Source organism: Castor canadensis, chromosome 8 (genome assembly GCF_047511655.1).
Source record: "Castor canadensis chromosome 8, mCasCan1.hap1v2, whole genome shotgun sequence".
Classification (NCBI taxonomy): domain Eukaryota; kingdom Metazoa; phylum Chordata; class Mammalia; order Rodentia; family Castoridae; genus Castor; species Castor canadensis.
The window spans coordinates 119,040,839-119,064,206 of record NC_133393.1 but is presented as its reverse complement, the minus strand read 5'-3'; the positions used below and the strand labels follow the sequence as shown (position 1 = coordinate 119,064,206).

Below are 23,368 nucleotides of genomic sequence, written 5' to 3'. Positions count from 1 at the left end.
TTAAACCACACTTCTGTCAAACAGTTTGGACATGTTAGCTTCTTCTAGCCTGTTGCCTCATATAAGTGGGAAATGTTAGTACTTGTTCCTGCTTCGTAAGAGTATTAGGATTAAATGAGATACTTTGATAAGACACTTGACACAATACACAGCATATGTTTATATTCAGTAATGTTAGCTGATTTAACTTGTTCATAATTTTTGGTTGCTACTTTTTAGTGAAAAATGCATAAATTCTTGGTTTATCTGCATTATTTAACAAAGAAAACAATCATCTTGTTTTTTGGATTTAGGACAAACTTACATAGATGAATGGAGCATAGAAGAATGAAGTAGTCATTTGTCCTATCTTATTGACATGGTTATGTGGGCCACAATAAAAGTTGTTAAATTCATGAATTTTTGTTTTGGATACATATTTCTTGTTAGTGTAAAGCAGGCTGTATATTCTCATTAGAAGTAGGTATTTTTTTCCTAAAGCTATAACGATGTTCCTGTATACATTCTTACTCAGTTGTTAAAGGAAATTTATGAGAACTTCGTTGATACACTCCTTTTACACAATCAGAACTGAACCCTTGTTCTTGAAACTCAAATTCTGATGTACTTTCAATTATGTCATACCTACCTCCTATAGAGAGTTAAGTACTGTGAGATATAAAAATGACTGCTGCTGCAACATTGTCCTGCATCATCAAGCTTACAGTTGTCCACGGAGTCAGTTGATTCTAATGCTTGATAGAATAAGTAAATAAGCAGACATTCAAGGAACTCTGAAGAAAGGAGTGATTAATTCTCTGCAGACCAATTAAAGAGAGATTCTAGAGAGGTGTCAGGAACTATTTTGGGAGCTAACTGTCTGAGGAATGTTGTGTTATTCATGATGACAAATAATATATGGCAAAGTTCTTTTAACTGACCTTCACTGTATTATCTTATATTTGTTATTACTTTGTTTAAAAATACACTGATTCCCTAAATACTGCAGCAAATAGGCTACTTTTACAAGCTCACTCATTTCTGTTGAGGTGGATTATAACCCTACCAAAATTTAGTCATATGTGTTCTTATTAATGCCTGTTTACATTGTGTGATTGGATAAGTTCAAACAGGTGAAACATGCAAAAAAAAAAAAAAGAAATTTTTGGATAACTAATCTGAATTCTTTGGAAAGACTCAAATGTCAGGCCTACTAAAAGTTTAATTGGTGCTTCATTAGATGTGGGTGAGACAATTAAAAGAATGAAAGAAAAAGATCTAGCAGGATCTGTACTCAGATTGCTTTGCTTTTTGATTTCAAGTTTATACTTCTCTTTAAAGGCACTTAAAAGTCTTAAATAAAGCATTATGGTATGGTTTCACGTATTTATAGACATTATCCAACAAAGAAGTCTGTCCTTTCAGTAAAGGATGGGTAAATTATTATTCATTTATTTCTCTTATGTTGAAGCAAATACATTATTTGTACATATGTATTATGTTTTGTGATTCCCTCTTTTAATCAGCTTTTGTAGTTAACCAAGGAAAAACTCATCCTGATTGCATTGGATAGAGGGCTTCTTAGGTACCATAATTATTCAGGAAGAGGGTATTAGAATATGGACAGTGTAGCAGATACACAGCATGCAGAGATTTGGTTGCCATGCTGAATTTGTACTTTAGTGTTGACGTGTTTTTAAGAAAGTGATGACCTTCAGACTGTCCTTGACAAATTAGGGAGATGGGACAGTGGCAATGAGAATAGAAATAGAGTAGATCAGAAAAAAATTTGGAACATAAAATTGAAAGGATTTGGTGTTAATTAGGATTAAAGTATTAATGTAGGCAGAAAAATCAAATGGGGTGTTGGTGATAATATGTAGCAGTTCTCAGGAGATTACTATGTGTTTTTGCACTGCTCTAACTCCTTTAAAAATTTTTAATGATTTCAACAATCACCCTAAAAGACCCTTATGCATAATTCCAAACCCCTAATCTAAAAGAATAAGTCATAAGCATAACGTAGCTCACTTGACAACAAACCACAAATTGATGTGAGGCTATTTGTAGTCTTTATTTCACATAATTGTAAACTTAGTTTTTACAGAAATACTAATGTGTTTAGTTATATAGAGTGCTGCCTTAAACCTGGTGAAGGTGTAATATAATCTATAATTTTTCTAAAATGTTAAAAGTTTTCAAATTTGGGTTTGAATGAGGGATGATAGACCTGTATTAATAATTTTTGTTTTATAGATGAGGAAACTGAATCATAGGAGATGTGAATCAAGACAATCTAACTTTGCAAGCCTGCACTTTTAGCCACTGTACTCTTCTGCTTTTTTTCTAGCTTTTGTAATTAGAGAAATGATGTTATTATTTAAGATCTACCAGGCAACATTAGGAAACAGAAGAGGGAGACAGTGCAGTAAAATGTAGATTTAGATTGGTCTAATTAGAGGTACCAGTGAGAGAGGAGCAATAGAAAACCAGGAATATTTTGAATATATTTTATAATATACACGTTGGATTTCATCAAATCTAAGATGACATTATTATAACACAGTATATTGTTTACCAATTAAAAATATAAAAATTAAACATTTGGTGCTATTTTAATTTTATCCTGTAGAATTTCTTTGCCCACAGTATTATTCTCAGTGAAATTTAGAGTGTTGATGCAACATGCCTTAATACTGTTCCCTTATGGCTTTGGATTTTTTCCTAAATCACTGATAAACATTCTGCAAGTTTTTTTTATGCTGGTAATTTCTTGTTTGTTTTTTATAACTAAATTAAATTTGGTTTTTTTGCTTTTGGATTTTTTGTTTTTGCTTTGTTTTTGAGACAGGGTCTTGCTATTTGCCTAGATTGGTCTCAAACTCAAAATCTTCCTACCTCAACCTCCTGAGTGCTGGGATTAGAGGTCTATATCATTACACCTGGCAGCTTTCTTGATGTTAATAGAAAGTATCAACAAAATGTTTTCAAACAACATTCAGAAAGACACTTCAACTAGCAGTTAAGCTTAATAAATGTAGCTCTGATAGTACATATAACTCAACTGAAGTGAAAACAGTATGAATAGCTGCAACTGGTGTCAACTGTGGATGATAATGACCATCACATCATGTCTGCCACTTGGACAATTGTAAGACACCATTGATTTGAAGATGTATTGGTTGTAGAATATTTTAGTGATACTAAGATGTGGGAAAATGTTCATTTTAAAATCATTAAAAAATGGGTGGGATTTTTTTGCCTTGGGAACTGGAGGCTGCAGTAATAAAGTCATACAGTAATATGTGTAAGTTATTTTTCACAAATATCCATTTTTTAAAAGTTAGTGTATAGTCAGCTGGATAGGGTGGCTTATAGCTATAATCCTAGCTACTCGGCAGGCAGATACTGGGAGAATAGTGGTTTGATGGCAGCTCAGACAAAAAGACCCCATCTTATCAAATAAGCCTGGCATGCCTGTACTCCCAGCTACTCAGGAGGCAGATATTGGGAGGAACACAGTTTGAGGTCAACTGAGGCAAAAAGACCCTATCTCGATAAATAAGCCTGACACATCTGCAATCCCAGCTATGTGGGAGGCATAGGAAGAAAGATTGGGGTCCAAACCATACACTTTTTGTGAGACGCTGTGCAAAAAAATAACTAAAAGCAAAAAGGTTGGGGCATGCTTAAGTGATAAGAGTGCCTACCTAGCAAGTGTGAGGTCCTGAGTTCAAACTCTAGTACTACCTGAAAAAGTTAGTATATGTTCAAAGAAGTTTATAGTTACTTCTGGAAAAGAAGTGAGGAAAATAAAAATTGCTGAGATGACAGGTGTGCACCACCATACCCTCTTTTTTCTGTAGAGATGGAGTCTGGCAAACTTTGTCAGGGCTGGCTTCAGTCCTTTTGATATCAACCTCCTGCTCAGCATGGCATCAGAATTTTGAACGTGGCTTTATGAAGAGAAGAATTTAAATACTTATGTTTTGATTTTGTGTTTCACAAATGTCAAGCTAGGTACCCAATTTAATAAACTCATTTTTCTCACAAGTGTTAGCCTCATCTTTGTTGTTGATGTAATTATGAATGTCAAGCTAGGTGCCAATTTAATAGACTCATTTTTCTCACAAGTGTTAGCCTCATCTTTATATTGATGTAACTTATTCTAATGTAATTATGGAACTACGATTTTTAAGATGTTAAAGATTGAGCTGAGGAAGATGTTAAAGATTGATCCGAGGATGTGGCTCAAGTGGTAGAGTGCTTCTCTTGCATTTGTGAGGCCCTTGGTTTAGTCCCAATAAATAGAGCAAAGTATTTGTCAAACTGTCATAAAATAGTTAGCTAGCACTCCTTCCTACTTGATAGTCACATGAGTGACTTTTCCCACCTATGCTTTTGTTCTGAAGGAAAGCTAGCCAACTGTTTTCAGCATTATCAGAGTCCTTCAAAGTGAATTTCTAGTATTTCAGGTAGTATGTGTTTTGCTTAACCATAATTTTCACATATATTTTAAACGTTGATTTCTAAATACGAGTTTGTATAATGTGATGACAAATATTATTTTAATTTTATTAAAAACTTCATACACATTTTGTAAATTAGGCTTCAAATAGTTAAGATGATTCCAGCCATAGTGGCATCCGCCTATAATCCTGGCTACACAGGAGGCTGAGAAGGAGGATCACTTTGAGCCCAGGAATTCAAGACCTGCCTCGGCAACATACCAAGACCTGAGCTTAAAAACAAAAACAAAAAATTTGTTAATGAGTGTCACATATGTATCAGGAGTAACAGGTGGGAGAGCTGAACCCCAAATCTGCAGGACATAAATATTATTGCTGTTCTTTACCCATCCAGCCTTTGGGTGGCTTTTGGAGATTATTTATGGTAGATAAGAATTAATGTCATGAGGTTTCATTTAATTTTTTAAAAATACATCCTTTTAAAATATTTACATTTGCAAATGGTAGTTCTGGAATACAGAAGAGGTTTGAGAATTGTTTGCTTGAATGCATAAATACACACACACCCTTAAACTTTTGGCTCAGGGACTGCTCTAGACTCTGCTTCTTGCAAGCAGTTTGGGAATTTTACTCTTGTTAGTTTCTCTTAGGATCCTTCCTAATAAATTTTGGGTTGTGCATTTGGCTTTGACCTCGTATTTCCTTGAAACTGTGCTTCATATAGCTCCCTCTGCTTCAAGCATTGTAGCTAGTCCCAGGTATTTCTTTTATTCTCAGTTTTTAATATCCTTTAAATGAATTCTAGTACCTATGCAGAATGGAATTATTATATAAATATCCCTAATTGTTTGGGATTTTGCCTAGCAAAATAATGACATATTTTCTTGAAGCATACCACAGTTTCTTATTCCATATTTATTTGTGGTATTTGAGGAAATAGTCTTTTTTAGTTTTATTGCATTTTTTAAAACTGAAAACAAAAGAGGTTGCCTAAATACAAGAATAACCTTTGTAGATGTCTTATGAAGATTATTTTTAAAAAAAAACCACTTAAACATTGTATTACTATGGGTAGAAATGTCAGATTACAAAACTGTATGATAATTATTTTTTTGTGGACTGATACAAATTTACACAATAAACTTACTATTGAAAAGTGGATTACAAAATGCAATCTTCCCTCAGGAATACCCAAAACAACAGATATTAATCTTTCCTAATATATTTAGAGATAATCACTGTTAACCATATGGTATATATTTCCTACTTCTTTTTCCGTTTGTGTGATATGTGTGCATGTGTGCAAGAAAGATAAAGAGATTTATTAATTCTTTCTGTTACTCTCAAGAAAATGAACTGGTGCTCCTCTAGTTACACTTCACAGTGCTTTGGTGCTTTTTTGTTTGCTTACATAGAACATAATCGTCCCACTATTCTTTTGCAAGTACTTACACACTAATCAAATAATCCTTTCCTCACTTCAGTAACCCAGCTTTTACTATTAATACAGGTTGAAATCTGAATATCTGAAATTCAAAATGCTCCAAAATCTGAGTATTTTTGAACTCTGCCATGATGCCTCAGGTGGAAAATTGCATACCTGACCCTCATGTGACAGATCTTGATTAAAACGCAGGCACACTAAAGATATAGTATAAAAAGATCTTTAGGCTATGAGTATAAGGTATATATGAAACATAAACGTAAATGAATTTTATGTTAGACTTGGGTCCTATTGGTATAATGATTTCTCATTATGTATATGCAGATATTCCAGAATCAAAAAAAAAAAATCTGAAATCCAAAATACTACTTGCCTCAAGTGTTTCAGATAAAGTGTACTCAACCTTTTTTTATTCCTAGATGACATGTAATTTTTTTTTGTCAAGACTTAACACATCTTTACATTTTTACATATAATTAATCTCTCTTACCTAGACTATGAGCTATTTGAGAGAAATGTCCATGTTTATTATTGTGTTCTGGGACTCCATCAGTATTTATTAAATTCATAAACACATTAGCTACACAGGCAAAAGATGCATATAAGCAACTCAAAGAGGAAAAATACAAATGCCAGTAAATATTTTCAGCCTTATGTGTAATTGGGAAATATAAATTAACAAAACAACAAAGCATTTTATAGTCGTCATGTTAAGAAATTTTTAAAAGATCGATAATAGGTTTCAGCTTACATATTAATAGAGTCATACTAAATAAAAGTATGATTCAGCTTTAATGCGTAATATTTTTCAGCTTTTAGGAGGAAAGAATTACATTCCTGTTGATTTAGAGTAATTGCGTTAAGTTTTATTTCACAAAAGTAGCTGTATGTATGTTTATATACGCACATAAATCATAGCAAAGGTACAGAAAGATTTTTGCTGTTCTGTTCATAGTGATTATCTCTGGGGAGGCAACATGATAGTAAAAAGAGAAGTATAAATTCTCTGTGGACTTAATATTGTTTTTATTTTTGTTTGATAATGAAAATATTTGTATATAGTCTATAAAAATATGAATGAGCTAAATTGGTTAAGGACGTAGAGAAAAAGGCCCATTCTTTATATGTGAGAAAGAAAAATCAGGGTTACCAAAAAGGCATGGTTTAATCTAGAACAATAAGTAGTTTTGTGTTCCTGGACCCTAAAGTGTGATACAGGGAGAAGAATGAGGTTGGATAAGAAGGCAAAGCTAGATTATTGAGTGCCATACGTGTTTTTTTCTTGCATTGTAGAGCTAATTAAAGTTGTTGTGGGGGCAGGGCTTGTTTTTTTTAAGTTGGAAATTGACATGAGTAATTATAATAAATGATTCTGAGAGATAGGAAGTTGACACAATGAAAGTGATTGTACCCTTTTTGTATCTGGGTCTCTTTGGCAGGTTTGAGGAATCCCATGGCCATTTTCTTAGAGTGCTGCTTTGGATACACAAAGTCTCAAGTACAATGAAGCCAGTTATATTGGAAATCATTTTTTAAAATATTAAACAACATAGATCTATGATAATTTTTTTAATTTAAGTAATACATTATTTATTATCCGTGGTCCCTGTTGCTGCTCTGACATATGAACTTTTCCTTATTGGGTGCATTTAGTTTTATTTCAGTGATACTTTCTCCTTAATCCTGTCTTTTGATTTTACAGGTTTTTAATTGGTCAAGGAGCACATGTAGGAGCTGTCAATAGTGAAGGAGATACACCTTTAGATATTGCAGAAGAGGAGGCAATGGAAGAGCTACTTCAGAACGAAGTTAATCGGCAAGGTAATATAAAAAGCAACCTAAATAGAAAAAATGTTTAAAACTGTTTTAGAAAGAATACAGTACTTTGATTTTTTCCTGTAAAAGTAATTGTTGGCATTAAAGAATGATCATAATTTGAATGAAAAAAAAATCAGTTTACCCAACAACATACACAGTGTGATTATATTTGAAAAAAAAAATGATTTTCAACTGTTTATCTTTTTTACATTTTTAAAGTTGAAAGAAGTATCACAAGCAAGATCAGACATAAATTATATAGAAGTAAGAGTTTTAAAGTGAAATAAAGCAGGCAAAGGAGATAGAAAGTGCACAAGGTAGATGAGGTAGTTTTAAATCTAAATATACTGGTCCAGAAGGCCTCCCTGAATCATGTGGGTCTGGGGAAAGAGCATTCCAGATAGAAAGCAACAGGGATAAGGATGGGAGATTATCTGGTATATTCAGAGAAGCAGCAAGGACTAGCATGACTAGAGCAGACAGAGCAAAATAATAGACTGCTAGGAGATAAATCTAGAGAAGTAGTAGGAGGCCATAATATATAAGACCTTGTAAGCCATTGGGAGGACTTTGGTTTTTAATCCTAGTGAAATAGGAACTCAGAGGAATTGAGGCAGAGGACTAAAGTGGTCTGAATACTTTCAGAAAGGTTCTTTGGTTGTGTTTAGAGTAGATCATAGGAAGGCAAGAATAGCTAGGAAATAATTACAAGAATATAGTCATGACAAGGTGGGACTAAACTTGAGTCATAGTAGATTAAATTATGAGAAGAGGTTGTATTATGATTGTATTTTGAATGTTTGGCCAAGGAGATTATTGAGTTATTAGACATTGTATATGCAAGAAAGACAGAGTCCAAGATTTTTAGTATGAACAACTGAATGCGTGAAGTTTGTATTTGTGCCGTGACAATTGTGAGAAGAGTATGTTTAGGAAAAGATCAGGGTTTCGTTTTAAGACACATTAAATTTGTTTTGCCTGTTAGATACTCAAGCAGTTGAGTTTGGAGAGAGCAACAAGATGGAGATGTTCAAGGCCAGCATCACTATATAGCAAGACCCTGTCTTAAAAAAAAGAGAAAAAGTAATATGATAGAGCAATTCATTTTCTGGAAATAAATTCAAAAGACTGAAAAAACAATTCCAAAAGAGATATTTGTATATACAAATAGCAGCATTATTCACAGTAGCCAAAAGATGGAAGTAAACTAAGTGATCCCTGATGGACAAGTAGATAAAGTGTGGTATATAATACAATGTAATATTATTTGAGCCCTAAGAAGGAAGGAAATCCTGGCAAGTTACAACACAGATGAACCTTAAGGAGTTATGCTAAGTAACATAATTAGTGACAAAAAGACAAATGCCGTGTAATTTCACCTATGTGTGAGGCACCTAGAAGAGTCAAATTCATAGAGAAAAGTAGAATGGTTGATGGTTTCCAAGGGCTGGGAGGAGAAAGTTGTTGTTTATTGGTACAGAATTTCAGTTCTGCAGGATGAAAACAGTTCTGAAGCTGATCACACATCCATGTGAACATACTTAACACTATTGGACTGGTAATAATAGTTAACGTTAGTGCTTGCTTTTAATCTAAACACTTTACCCATATCATTTTTTGAGACAACCCTATAGGTAAGTACTGTCATTACACTCATCTTATAAACAAAGAAACTAAAGAATAGTATATGTTAAATGCCTTGCCCAAAGTAATATAGTAGTGGGTAGGGTTTTTAAAGTAATACTGTAGCAAGTAGGGAATTCATACCAAGCCAGTTTACATTCAGTGTCTAGTTCTGAACTATCACACTAATCTCCAAAGAAGCACATAGTATGCAATATAAAAATGTCATATTGCAACCCCTTATTTTGTATAATTAATTTAAAATTTTTAATGTACAAGAGTTTTTAAACCTTTAAACTTATGTCTTAACATAACTAGTTAATTACACAGAACTGAAATTGGAAAACAGCTCTTTTAAGATGGTATACTGAGCTTTTGTATTCTGTATTTTTTAAAAGTTTTTGATGAATGAGGGTCAATATATTCTAATCAGTCATATTTTTAAAAATTAAGAACTAGAGATTTTTCTTAAACATAAAAGGCTTTCCTTTACAATTTAACTGTAAACTTGGCTTGTTTTGGTTTTATATGTAAATCAGATATGAGCACAATTTAGAGGCAGAAGAGAATAATTGCTTCATAATTAAAGACAGTGTGTAATTAAATAAATAACAAAATATTTTTATTTCAAGTTCAGAGGATATTTGCAGCAAAAACAATAAAAGTCAGAGGCAGAATGCATAAGACTGTGAAAATAGTACAGTCAAAAAAGAGTTATACGTGAAAAAACGGCAACGTGCTAAGCAAGCAAAATAAGGCTGTGATCCAAATAGAAGATAACGTCATATACAATAGCAGACATGATGTACTTGGGAACTCAGTTGGACATCTAGGTTGTAAGATTACTGAGTGTTGGTGGAAGAGAAAGAGTAGTAGTGAAGTTAAAAAAAATTCATTGAGGCCGAGTCATAAAAAGCTTTGAGCTTTTTATCATAGGAGGTATACAATCATTGAAAAACTTTATTTAGAGAAGTGGAATGAGCATATTTTAGTTTTTCCAGTCTGGCAGAGATGGGTGAATGAATTGGACGTGACTGAGGTTGGATAAGTAAAGGGTAGGTGTTAGTAGTCAAAGTGTGATCTCACACTTTGAGATGTAAACTAAGCTAGTGATAGAAGGTGGCAACTCAAAATATATTAACTAGTTGAATGGAGAGTTAGAGTAAGGTAAAGGGAGGAATTCAAATATCTCACAGAGTGCTGGTTAAATGGTGGGGCCTAGTATAGGAAATATAAGAAGGTAAAAAGATTACTGAAGGAAAACTGAGTTAAGACTTTTACTGTGAGTGGGATTCCCATAACAGGTTGCTATTTATTTTAGTGCTTTCTTTTCTCCAGCTCAGTTATCTAGCAGTACTTGAATCTCTTAACTAAATGTCATTTCAACCTTCACACTTAATTTGAAATTGTAATTCAACTAGTCAGACTAAAAACTTGATTAATCTTTGATTTCTCTTTTTCTTCTATATCTAAACTAATATCTACACCCAAACTAACAAATTCTGTCGTGCTTTGAAGAATCCAACCATTTCACTACCCTCACTGCTACTACCCTAGTTCAAGTTACATTCATCTTTTGCTTGTTTTACTGGAATAGCCTCCAGTTGATACCTCAATTTCATATCTTAACTTTTCAGCTCTTTTTTTTTCTTAAAATTCAATCAGATTGTATCACCCTATTCATTGTTCTCACTACCCTGGTCGTCTTCTATACAGAACACTCCAGGCAGCCTTCCACCGCAGAGCCTACTAGTACTTTTTTCTCTGCCTTGAATGTTCTTCCAGATAGTAGTGTGGTTGTCACTCACTTTATTTCTTTGATGTAATGTCATCTTATCAGAGACTGTTCTTTTCTAACTTATGTAAATAATAGCCTCTTCCCATTGTCTTTTTTGCTGTTTTATTTTTCTTTACAGACATTCTGTCTTCTGCCATATAACATCTTCACTTCTATACCTAAGCACCTAGTAAAGTACCTAATACTAAGTAGGCATTCAGTACATATTGGATGGATGGATGGATGGATAGATGGTAGAAAAAATCCTGATTAGACATTTGGGTACATGGGTAGGAATTGTGGGAGAGATTGTTAGCTGTGTGTTTTAATTATTTCTTCATTTATTATTTATTCACCATTAATTTAGAAATACTTAGTGATGTTTTACTTTTTTTCAAGTATTCTACCAAATAGTGGGGTTACAAGATAAAAAAGGGAGTATCTTTACCTTTAATAAGCTCATAGTCTTCTAGAGTAAGAGAGGTTGTAAGTACATTGTGGTATACATTATTTATTAAATAGCTAGTGATTGAAGCCATAAGACAACACAATGTCATTCAGGAGTTTCAAGATTGTTTTAATTAATTTACTACTCCCTTTAAGATGCAGAATTCTGAAGATAGGAACTGGAGTATCATATTCATTTTTGTATTCTTCCCACTTTTTGTACCTTACCATAGCACAGTGCTTGTGAATGTTTTCAAGTGCATGAACATCTATATAACTTACTAAAATTATGAAAATAATCCTGTTATTATTAAAATGTGCTGTGTGGGGAAAATAAAGGAAATTTGGAGACAGTTGAGAAGAGAGTTTAAGATGTGATAAATTTTAAGTGAAAACAGGACTTCCAAGATGAAATGTTCAGTAAACATCTGTATCCATTTTGACTAACATTCAGAGAATGGGTCAAAACAGGAAATAAAATTTGGTTATTATCCACATATAATTGTTAAAAAATATACAGCTGGATATGTTGTTGCTCTTTGGTTTTTTTGTCTGTCTGGAATTTTTGTTCAAGGATGTTATATCTTGGAAAATTTTCAGTTCTTAAAAAACAAAAGTAATAATCAGGAAAAGGAAAAAGAAAATCAAAATTAAAACTGTGGTGCAAAAACTAAATAATCATTATAGAGGATTAATAACATATCTATAGTATGCCCACATTCCTTTATTTAATCATGTTTATAAGCAGCCCATTTGTTTTCACTTAAATTTATATGCTCAGCATGCATGAAGCCCCCTAGGTTCAATCCCTAGTACCACGCACAAAAAAATTAAAAGCTGGTAACATCTGACCCACAAAGGGGAATGGTCTGTTTTATAAGCAATAAAAGTTTTTAAAAGAAAAATATTTTAAAAATAAAAAAAATGTGTTGGGTAATTTTTTCCCTGCATAGAAATAAGAAAGCATTTTCCATTAAAAAAATTGCAGTAACTCTTTTGACTTTATCAGGGGTTGATATAGAAGCAGCTCGAAAGGAAGAAGAACGGATAATGCTTAGAGATGCAAGGCAGTGGTTAAATAGTGGTCATATAAATGATGTCCGGCATGCAAAATCTGGAGGCACAGCACTTCACGTTGCAGCTGCCAAAGGCTATACAGAAGTTTTAAAGTAAGTATCGTTTCTTACAGTTACTTTTCTACTTCGTTGTTTCTATTCTTAAAATATCTACAAACATTTTGAAACACGTTACTACTACTTAGTACTACTTAGTGTCTGTTTTCAGGAAGACAAAGCAATCTTAAATAAAATTGCTTTTGTTGCTTCATGCTCATATTTCTGTTCTCAGTTTTCTTCAACTGTGGTTTTCCTTTACTTTTAATTGAAGTGTCAGTTAACTATTAAATGTTACCTTTTGGACTAATAAATTAGAGTAATTTTGAGCTTCCCATATTGACTAACTGGTTCCAGGGATATATAAATACATCATCGAATTGGGATGTAATTTATCTAAAATAATGTTTTTTTTTTTACTATGAGAAGACTAGAACTCAGAGTACTAATATCGTAACAGTACTAGTCAGCAGTGGAATCTGCACCCTTTACATTGCTTCTAACTCATCTGAGCTTCTATCCTTTATTACTGTTCATTTTTAAAAACAATGAGTGGGTCATCTATTCCCAGATTTCCTGCTTTTTTTTTTTTTTTTTTTTTTTTTTTTTCAGTTTCTACTAGTCTTTAATAGTAGGCCTTCTAGAATAGTAATGTTACATTTAATGAGTTTTCTTGGGTCCCATCTGTTTGTTTGTAATGTAAAACTTTTCATACACCGTTAGCAAGTCATTAAATAAATGTAACCTAGTTGCCAACATATTTTTTTTTAAAAAGGAATAGAAAATAGGAAAGGGTATTGCATATAGTAAAGATAAGAATTGTTGCTTAAAACTCGTGTTTCTGTAAAGTTAGGTGTGAGTCTGGATTGTATTGTCAAATGGGTTTCTAGACTGCTTCCAAGTGGTCTTTGTAATTAGGTTAACCAAGCTATTAAAGTACTTTACTAACGTTCTCAGTGGGGAACAGGATAAACATTAACCTTCTCAGATTAGTATATAGACCCTTCATCATCTGACCTGTATCTGTTCTTTAAGCTAAGTTGCCGCCCTTTGTGCCTCAAGCATGTATTCTGCCAGCCACATAGAAGTTCTGTCTTGATGTCTTAATACCTACTCTTAATTTCTCTCCAGTTTCCTTTTTCAACTTAGCGGCAGATTCCATTTGATCCTTTCAATAACATGAATGCCCTTAATTAAGCATATGAAGAAAATGTTCAGCTTATTTGTAATTAAGTGCAAATAAAGCTACAATAAGATACCTTTTTTATATTGCAAAAATCAAAATATTAGGCATACTATTGCCAAGGTATGGGGAAAAGTATTCTTACATTGCTGGTGAAAGTATGAGTGACAGTTGAGAAATTCTATCAAAGTAGTATTTGTTCTTTAGCTCAACAATTCTACCTCTAGGAATTTTTCACAGATATTCTTACCCACATAGGAAGAGATGTATGCGTTAACAGCATTATTTATAATAGGAGTAGGAGAGTAGTTTAGCAAATATGGTACATTCTTTCCCTTTATATTCTTGTGTGTGCATGTGTTTGTGTACAAATATAGTGCTTACTTAAGTAAATTATTAGCTCATTAATTAGGTAATTAACTTAATGAAGAATAAATGGAAGAAGTCTGTTTCAAATGTATCTTCTTCCCTCTTCTCCTTTCCCTCAACATATGCCACTCCTTTCAATTTGATTTTTATGCTTTTCAGTTCTGTTCTCCCATTTCATCTCTATCTCCTGCTTGTGAAGGTTGATTGGGTTTTTTTTGTTTGTTTGCCCTCCATTAGAAGCTTCTTGAATAGCTACTTTTTTTTTTCTTCCCTGGTATATACAGGGAATCATGTTTATTGAAAGGATGTATCTATCTTCTTAACTTTCTCTTCACTCTCCACACAGACTCATAATTACTTAAAATTTTATATGCTTTAAGACATTTATTATTATTATAGTTCTTATTTCCTAGTGGGGGTATATTTTTATCATACATTTCAGTATTATTTCTGCAGCAATAAAAATTCTGATAATATGTGTGATGATGGAGATACTTATTTAACTTGAATCTCTGGATTCTTATCTGCCAGTCTATGTCTTAGATCGTGGCTTTTAAATGTTGATCCTCAGGCAGGTGTCATCAGAGATGTAATAATCATTTGCTTGCTAAAAATATAGACAGGCATATTGGCATGTGTGTAATCCAAGTAATTAGGAAACTGAAGCAGGAAGATCTAGAGTTCCAGGCCACAGTGAGACCCTATCTCAAAACAATAATAGCAACAACAACAAAATCTATATAAATGGACAGGGCCCCCATATGCAGACTAAGTCAGTACTGGAATGGAGCCGGAGAATTTTTTTAAGCAAATTTCTTCAGATGATACTGTTACAGAGCCAGGATTGGAAATAGCTGCTTTAGATATTGTTAGGAAATAGGTTATCAGTTCTTAAACATAAACGAAGAGGGGATTATAGCTACCTATCACTGCCACCTTCTGTTAGTTAAAAGAAGCTGTTCTCAAGCTCAGCATCTTGAAAAGTTAGGTAAAGGTATGCTAGAGTACATAGTGTTCATCTGTGTATAGAGGGAGACTATGCTGTCTGCAATTTACAGGCCCATTCTTTGCTGTCTGTGAGCATAATTCTAAATAACATACAGGTTGATGGCAGTATGCAGTTAGGAGGGCATACTAATGTAATTTATGTAACTGCATTATATTAGAATTTATTCCTATTTGGAATATCTGTTTTCTACTGCTGTAGAAACATAGATTCAAAGCCTTGGAATCTGAATTTCATTTCGTTTGTTTCTAATAGTCACATTGTCATTTTACTTTTTAAATTTCTATGATATGTCAACAATTCATGAAAGCTTTCATAGACCATTTCCCTAAATGCAAGCTAAACATTACAAAATAAGCTTGTTTGGTTCCAATGTATTTTTAGAACATATTTAGCTTGAGATAACATACCCTATGGAGCCATGAAAATAGTTGCTATAGTAAATCAGTTTTACATACAAACTGACCCATCAGCTTTTTTTAAATCTTATATTGAAAAATTTTGGGCTTTTCTTTGAAATTCTCACTTAAAGTGATACTAAGGAGAATTAATCAGTATCACACTAAACCTAAAGACTTCTTATAATCATTAGGAATTAATTAAAACTACATTATTGTGACAATGACTTAAGATCCTCCTTTTTGAGTGTTTTGGAAAAATTACTTTCTGTTTGCCCTAGTTAATTCATTGAGAAGAATGGGGATTTGAACTTTGCAAACAAACAAATTGCAGATTTTGTTTTAATTGCATGGCAGAATGCTATAGACTGTGCTTGCTAATTTCTAGATTTTAATGATTATCTAACTCTGTAATTTCTTTAGACTTTTAATACAGGCAGGCTATGATGTTAATATTAAAGATTATGATGGCTGGACACCTCTTCATGCTGCAGCTCATTGGGGTAAAGAAGAAGCATGTCGAATTTTAGTGGACAATCTGTGTGATATGGAGATGGTCAACAAAGTGGTAGGCATTTTCACCATATTTTGAATATTTTAACTTTAGAAACAAAATTTTAGTCTCAAATGTTACAGAGGTATAAATTGCATAATTATATTTTGTCAGCCTTACAGAACAACATTTTGTCCATCATTAATTCATTTAATTGATAGTTGAAGCCTTTTCACTCCCAGATGATATAGTTCTGGCCTTGTTTTGCAAAGAAAATAATCGTATTATCATACAGATAGAGAGCATTTGTGTGCTTGCATTAAGACCATATATTCTTAAGTTTTCCTAAGTTAAGAAATTTTTACATTTCTATGTAAATGTCTTCTGCCATATCTATGACTTAGAGTACATACAAAGGAGTTTTCCTGTTCTCTTTGGCACCTAGTCTTATTAGCCTGTGCTTATAATGGTTAAGTGACATGGGTAGTAAAGTGAAGATAGGAAAATCCATAAAGTTTTATGCCAAATAAGATTGCTGAGATACAACATCTAGTCTCCCAAGTTTTACAGATGAGAAAGCAGTTTAGTGAGGTAAATGATTTATTTAATACTTCACAGTTAGGTAACAGGAGGGAAGGAGAAAAGTCACGTATGTGTTTCTTACAAAATCACAAAAAGATACAAGGTATAAAGTCTCTTGTTAGATTAGATTTTTCCCTTCTGCCGTCTTTCAGATATTCCTATTTATTCTAAAAAGGCCATCTAATTCAGTTCTTTCCAGTAATAGGGGTGGTGGTGCTGGTTGTTCTGATAACTACAGTTTCTGATGTGGGAGCTGTAAAAGGAAGAGAGCAGATGTGACATACCATATGCCTATGATTTGCCATGAGCAAATGACTGGAGATTCATAGTGTAGTTGCTGACACAAGGAGACAAAGCCTGTGAACTCTTGCTATATGTGTTTCAGTAATTTTAAAATGTATTATATACAAGAAATAACACAGATGAGAATCATAGGAAGTAATGAAAAATCTTCAGCAGTGTCAAAGTAAAAATGTTTGAGGATGATTCTGAAACTTTAGATTTCCACTTACATATAAGTACAAAAATCTCCACTCTGAATTTTTAGTCACAACCTCAATAATTTGATTTCTGTCTTGTTTCTGATTATAATAGTTTTGTTTTACAATCAGCATTAGGAGACAAATACTGATTTTATTTCATTTCAGCACTCAGACAGGCAGTGCTGATAATTAGTTCGTTTAATAATCATGGCTTCCAGATAAGATCAAAAGAGAGAAGCTTATTAATTGAAATGATTTTTCAAGAAAATTATATTTCTAGTTTAAACACACTATGTTTTCCTGGCCGAACTACTATTCTAGTGAAACACATACAATATATATTACATGTAAGAAAAAATATTTTATTTTGCATCTGATCTATAATTGATTCTAGGTACACTTACCATAATTCCACTAGGAGATGGTTCATATAAAATTATTTTGCTTTGTATCTTTTTGTTTCTTTATTACTATGGTAACAACTCCTTCTGTCACTCTAAGTTTTAATCCTATCTCTTTATTCCATCATTTCAGTGTCTCTTTATATATCTTAAGATAATTGTGCTCTCATATTCACGTTGAATTTTATAGTATTCAACTTTTTTTCACATATATTATCTAATGTTACCCTTTTAACAACACTATGAAGTTAAAAGTGTTTTGAAGATTTGGGAACATAATCAGAAAAGTTGAGTAGTTTCCCTAAAACCCAGATTTTTTTACAGCTGTGTTCCTCTGAAATTTTTCTTAGTTTTAATTTTCAGAATGCTGCTTACTATTATAAAAGTATTTCAATTTTTGTCAAACTAGCCTTTCTTTTAAAAATTAAGACTTAAAGATTTTTTCACTATGCATATATTTTATATACTTTATTATTGTACTGGGGTACGTTGTGACATTTACAAAATTTCTTTTTTTTTACAAATTTGTTTATTAAGATATGTTCATTGTACAGGTTGAAGTCATTGTGACAATTCCATTAGGCTTATATTGTATATTAGTTATATTACCCCCATCATCTTTCACCCCCAGAACCCTTCCCTGCCCTACTTAAAGCAATTTTAAGAGGTTTCTTTGTTCTATTTCATATAAGTATATGAAGTCCATCAACCATACACCCTCACCTTCATCTCTTTCATTCATCCTCCCCTTCCCATTAGTATCCCCCCCCAAACACTGTACCTATTTTACAGTCCTGTCTTTTGTTCTTAATATTTAATTTGATGTTCAAAGGGGTTTCTCAATGTAGCCCTGCTGTGGTGTACTTTGGTCCGTTCAACCCCTTCCATTACTCTTCCTTACTCTTTTACCTACCACCCCCCATTCATCAGCTTTCAATACCCATTCTTATGTCCTCTACCTACACAGATGTTATGTTTTACAATATTACTGACTGTAATATTCTCTCATTCTCTTTTCCTTTCCCTCTTTCCCCATACATAATTTCTTACAAGATATCATACTTGAATTCAACTCCTCCATCATTCTCCTTCTCACCGGCCTCCCCCCCCCCCCGCCCATTCCTGGAATAGTTCAACAGGTCTCATTTTTCTGTTTTTTTGTTTATATATATGTGTATAGAATATTTCCATAGTAAAGAGCCATAAACTTAATCATTCTAGAAACCTTTGTGGTATAAACATTGCCAAATAAAAACTTTTATCTTTTCTTTTTTCTAAAAACTTCTGTAGTAATAGATTTTTTGTTTCTCTTCATTTTTTAGAATTTTAATAATTATAACAACTTTGCCCCTGTGAATTAGTGAGCCGTCTCTGTTTTCATTTCATTGTCATTTCATACCATCATTAGTACATGTATATTAAACTTTTTTACCAAATTTTAAAATATCAAAGAATTGCATATATAGTACTTTCAAAGTTTAGATGAATTTTTTAGTAACGGGAAACATAAGATTTTGGGAAAAGCACAGAAAATGCAACAAATCCTATAGAATCTGAGAGTTTTTCTACATGAAAATGAAGAAATGTTTTAAAAATAAGTATTGAGGTCTCATTTCTTTAACTTACTTGTAAACTGTAAAACATTTACTATAATTTAGCTCATAAATTTATGCTGATTTTAAATATGAAGGTTTTTATTTTGCTTCATTAACTTATTAAAAGAATTGTTTTACTAGAAGGTACCTAAATAATGTCCCTTCTTAACTATTAGTAGGGATGGATTTAAAGATTTAAGTGAATAACAGCTGTTTCTGCTAATGGGACAAGTATTTTTTCTTCACCCTAATTCTATCTGAACTCATAAGACAAAATGACATACTAAAGCAATAGAGGGCTGGATTCTGTTCCCACTTTCCCTTCATTACCTGCAAGACCTTGGGTAAATGGCATATATTCAGAAGTTGAGTTTTCCTCATCTGTACAATAAGAATCATAATAATCTTTATCCCACCTATTGTACTGGTTGCTCTGAAGAAAGAGGAAGCATATCTATAAAAGCAATTCATTTAGAATAAGTAAATAAAGAAAAATGAAGTTAAACAGTGGCTCTAGTGTGTCTCTGACTGTGGTAATTAATAGATTTATTGATCTGATCTTTTTTAAGCAGCCTGGGGTTTTGTTTGTTTTTTGTTTTCTTTTAAGATAATTCTCTTGAATTGATAAGAGTTCTTATTTTCTCATACCTCAGCAATGTGTTCTCCTTAGTTACTTCCTGGCTGCTTTGAGTGTCTCTGTTTACACACCTTACTGCATTTGTACTCCATTAGTGAACAGTAGTGACTGAATGGTAGTTAAGAATAAAATAATATTCATAATTTCCTAATTGTTAGCTTCATAACTGTCTTGTAGATTGCTTAAAGATCATGGTTAAGTTATTGAATTAAGTCAATGGATGTGTCTTTTTTAATTAGAAATATTTCTCTGCTTATAGCCCACATTTTACTCTAGTTTTTATTCTCTTTCAGCTGCTGTTTGCAAAGTAGACTCATTTACAAGGGAGAAAGTGAAAAGAAAAGTTAGTAACGTGACCCAATTTCTTATTAACAAGGACAATTTCTTGGTTATCAAAAATAACCCCATTGCATTTAACTGAAGCAAAAAATTTATACAGTTTGAAATTTTTACATGGTGGGGTATTTTGTTCTTAAGAATTGATAAATGATTAAAATAACACTTAAAAATAAGTCAGTTATTGCCACATAATAGCATGATCTTGACATAATAACAAGACATAATAACATGGTCTTGAATCAACTTACATTTAAAGTATAGCACTTCTAACATTTGAGAACTAATTATATAAAGAGTATCATAGAATTAACATGTATTGCTAGTCTAAAAAGCATCTCAAAATTCTGAGCCAGTTATTTTATTTGGTAGTAATTTTTTCTTCAGGATTTTAACTCTTGGCTTTTAACACTGAAGACTGAAATAGAGGAAAAGTTTATTAAAGCTGAAGTTTTTTTCTCTTAGTCTCGTTGGAGAGGATAGATTATCCATTAAATTCCTACTGGAAAGTCTAGCAAGGAAAATCAACAAATCTTTGAAATTTTCTCTTTCATAATGAATAAAAGATTGATGAATGATCTTCTGGACTAATTTTTGAAATTAATACTTATGGATAGCAAACATTAAGTAGTTTGTGTATTGTGTGTATATGTATGTACGTGTGTGTGTGTATATATATATATATATATATATATATATATATATATATATATATATATATAAAGATATAATGAGTTTTAGGAAGGTATCAAGAAAACCCTCAAAAGATTAAATCTAACATTAGCATATGACCAAGAAAATGAAAACTGTCTACACACACACACACAAAGTGTGCATAGCACCATTGTTTATTGTGGGCAAAAAGAAAAACGAAATGTCCAGCTGTTGATTAGATTAGCAAAATGTGTATATCGTGCAATGAAATCTTATTTGTCAATTAAAATAAGAAGAATAGTGATGCATGCCATGTAACATGGATGAACTTTTAAAACATGCAAAGCAAAAGAAGCCTGGCATAAAGAATGGTATGTTGTATGATTCCGCTTACATGAAATGTCCAACATAGGCAAGTGTGTAGAGACAAAGTAGATGATTGGTTGCCTTGGGCTAAGGGGACTGGAAAAATTAGAGGGAAAGTGACTATAAAGGGTATTTTGTTCTTCTGGGGGTGATGAAAATGTTCTAAAATTGATTTGTGGTAGTGATTTTGTAACTGTGAGTATACTTAAAGTGACATTAACTCATACTGTTGCTAAATAAAAGGAGGCGATCAGCTACTCTCTTCTCTCATATGGATTTCTCATACATCCCCTTGGAGTTATATGTATCATGTCACTTATACCTTCAAAAAAATGGTATCTAACTTCTTTCCATATCATTATTCAGAATTACTGATGGCATTTCATGAAATACTGACTTTTTATCATCATTACGTTGTTTGTTTCTTGCCTAGGGCCAAACAGCTTTTGATGTAGCAGATGAAGACATTTTAGGATATTTAGAAGAGTTGCAAAAAAAACAAAATCTGGTATGTTTGATGACTGCCTAAAAATTGCCTGTATTAATAAGTTCTCTTAATAGCTTTGAATTTCACATAGTTAAAAAAAAAAAGGATTCTTATTGGTGGAGTGGCTCAAGTGGTACAGTGCCTGCCTAGCAAGTGTGAGACCCTGAATTCAAACCCCAGTACCACCAAAAAAAATCACAAAGGCTATGGTGAATAAAAAAGTATTCTTGTGATGTTTTATACTTTTTTAAGTTACTCCTAGTAACCAAACCAAATTACAGTGGAAGAGAATAAAGAAATGTTGGTGGTATTTAGCCTTTAATGTTGTTATCCCTATTTCTATTTCCCCCCCCCTTCACAAAACGAATACTTACGGATACGTTCTCAAGAGTAACGTTTTTGTAATTTTATAAGAAATTTTTCTTAAAAGTTATAGACTGTAAAATCTCAGACTTCTAATAGCAGACTCTAAATAAGCAAGGAGTTATATAACTAAGAAACAGGTTTCTAAGTAAAATGCCATTAGCTGTCCTCAGTTGGTAGTGGACTTTGACTTTTCCAATGAAATAAAGTCGGTGGGATCTAAAAAATCCAATTTAATCCTATTTAGAGCTTTGTAATAGTCCAGTCTTTTCCATTCTTCACTTAAGCTTTTTCCTTTTCAGATAAAACTTACATATTTTATTTATTTGTCTTGTTTTGGTTTAGTGTTTAAAACTGCTTTTTTAAACAATTTTAGTAATTAACACTATTTTAATATGATTCCTATTTTCTATTGCATATTATAAAGCTCCATAGTGAAAAACGGGATAAGAAATCTCCACTAATTGAATCAACAGCAAATATGGACAATAATCAGTCACAGAAGACCTTTAAAAAGTAAGTAAAATTCCAAAAGCAGCTTTTGTTATTATTGTGGATGAGTTGACATAATGGCCACATACACTTATTGTAAATATAAGGGAGACTGATACATTTTAACCTTTTGTGTTTTCTCCTCATAGCAAAGAGACACTGATTATTGAGCCAGAAAAAAATGCATCCCGTATTGAATCTCTGGAACAAGAAAAAGTTGATGATGAAGAAGAAGGAAAGAAAGATGAATCTAGCTGCTCTAGCGAAGAAGATGAGGAGGATGACTCGGAGTCAGAAGCTGAAACAGGTAAAATTTGAAGGATAAGTGAATTTTTATTTCATATTTTAACAGTTAAGCGTAAGAGAAGCACAGGCCTAATTTTGAAGCTTTTAGGGCAGATTTGCTGTTTTTTTCAATTAGCTGCCAAACCTTTCAGTGAACATTAGAGACTTAGGAATTTATTGTTCTCTAGCTGGAGGTTCTTATTCACCTGTGTTTTTTGCTGACCTATAATTTAGATTTTTAGAAGGTGCAGAGGCTTTTAAATTTCCATAGGGACTCCTATATAATGGGACAGATAGAGGATGAATGGATTCTCAACAATTCAAGAATGTTGGTGCTGCCTTCTGGAGCCTAACTCCAGGAAGCTGGTTCCAGCAACATCCCAAGTTCTCCCTAAGAAATGGTAACTTCCTGTTAGGGTGTGGAGAAATGTACTTTATTTGGATAAATTTTAAAAGCTATACAAAAGAATAATATAAATGTTCATATTCTAGCTGAGTGGAGTGGCTTAAGTGGTAGAGCCCCTGCCTAACAAGTAGGAGGCCCTGCGTTCAAACCCCAGTACTGCCAAT

At 32.6% G+C, this 23,368-nt stretch overlaps 1 protein-coding gene across 3 annotated transcripts in view; it reads left to right on the top strand.

Moving 5' to 3' along the window:
• The window catches only part of Ppp1r12a (protein phosphatase 1 regulatory subunit 12A), a 126,273-nt gene that overhangs the window by 53,524 nt on the left and 49,381 nt on the right, over nucleotides 1–23,368 (top strand). For all 3 annotated transcript variants that reach the window (XM_074084004.1, XM_020181673.2, XM_074084003.1), the window contains exons 3-8: nucleotides 7,595–7,713; nucleotides 12,567–12,726; nucleotides 16,049–16,193; nucleotides 21,605–21,679; nucleotides 22,449–22,537; nucleotides 22,663–22,820. In XM_074084004.1, the coding sequence (XP_073940105.1) occupies nucleotides 7,595–7,713; nucleotides 12,567–12,726; nucleotides 16,049–16,193; nucleotides 21,605–21,679; nucleotides 22,449–22,537; nucleotides 22,663–22,820 (746 nt within the window). The remainder of the gene's footprint in view (nucleotides 1–7,594; nucleotides 7,714–12,566; nucleotides 12,727–16,048; nucleotides 16,194–21,604; nucleotides 21,680–22,448; nucleotides 22,538–22,662; nucleotides 22,821–23,368) is intronic.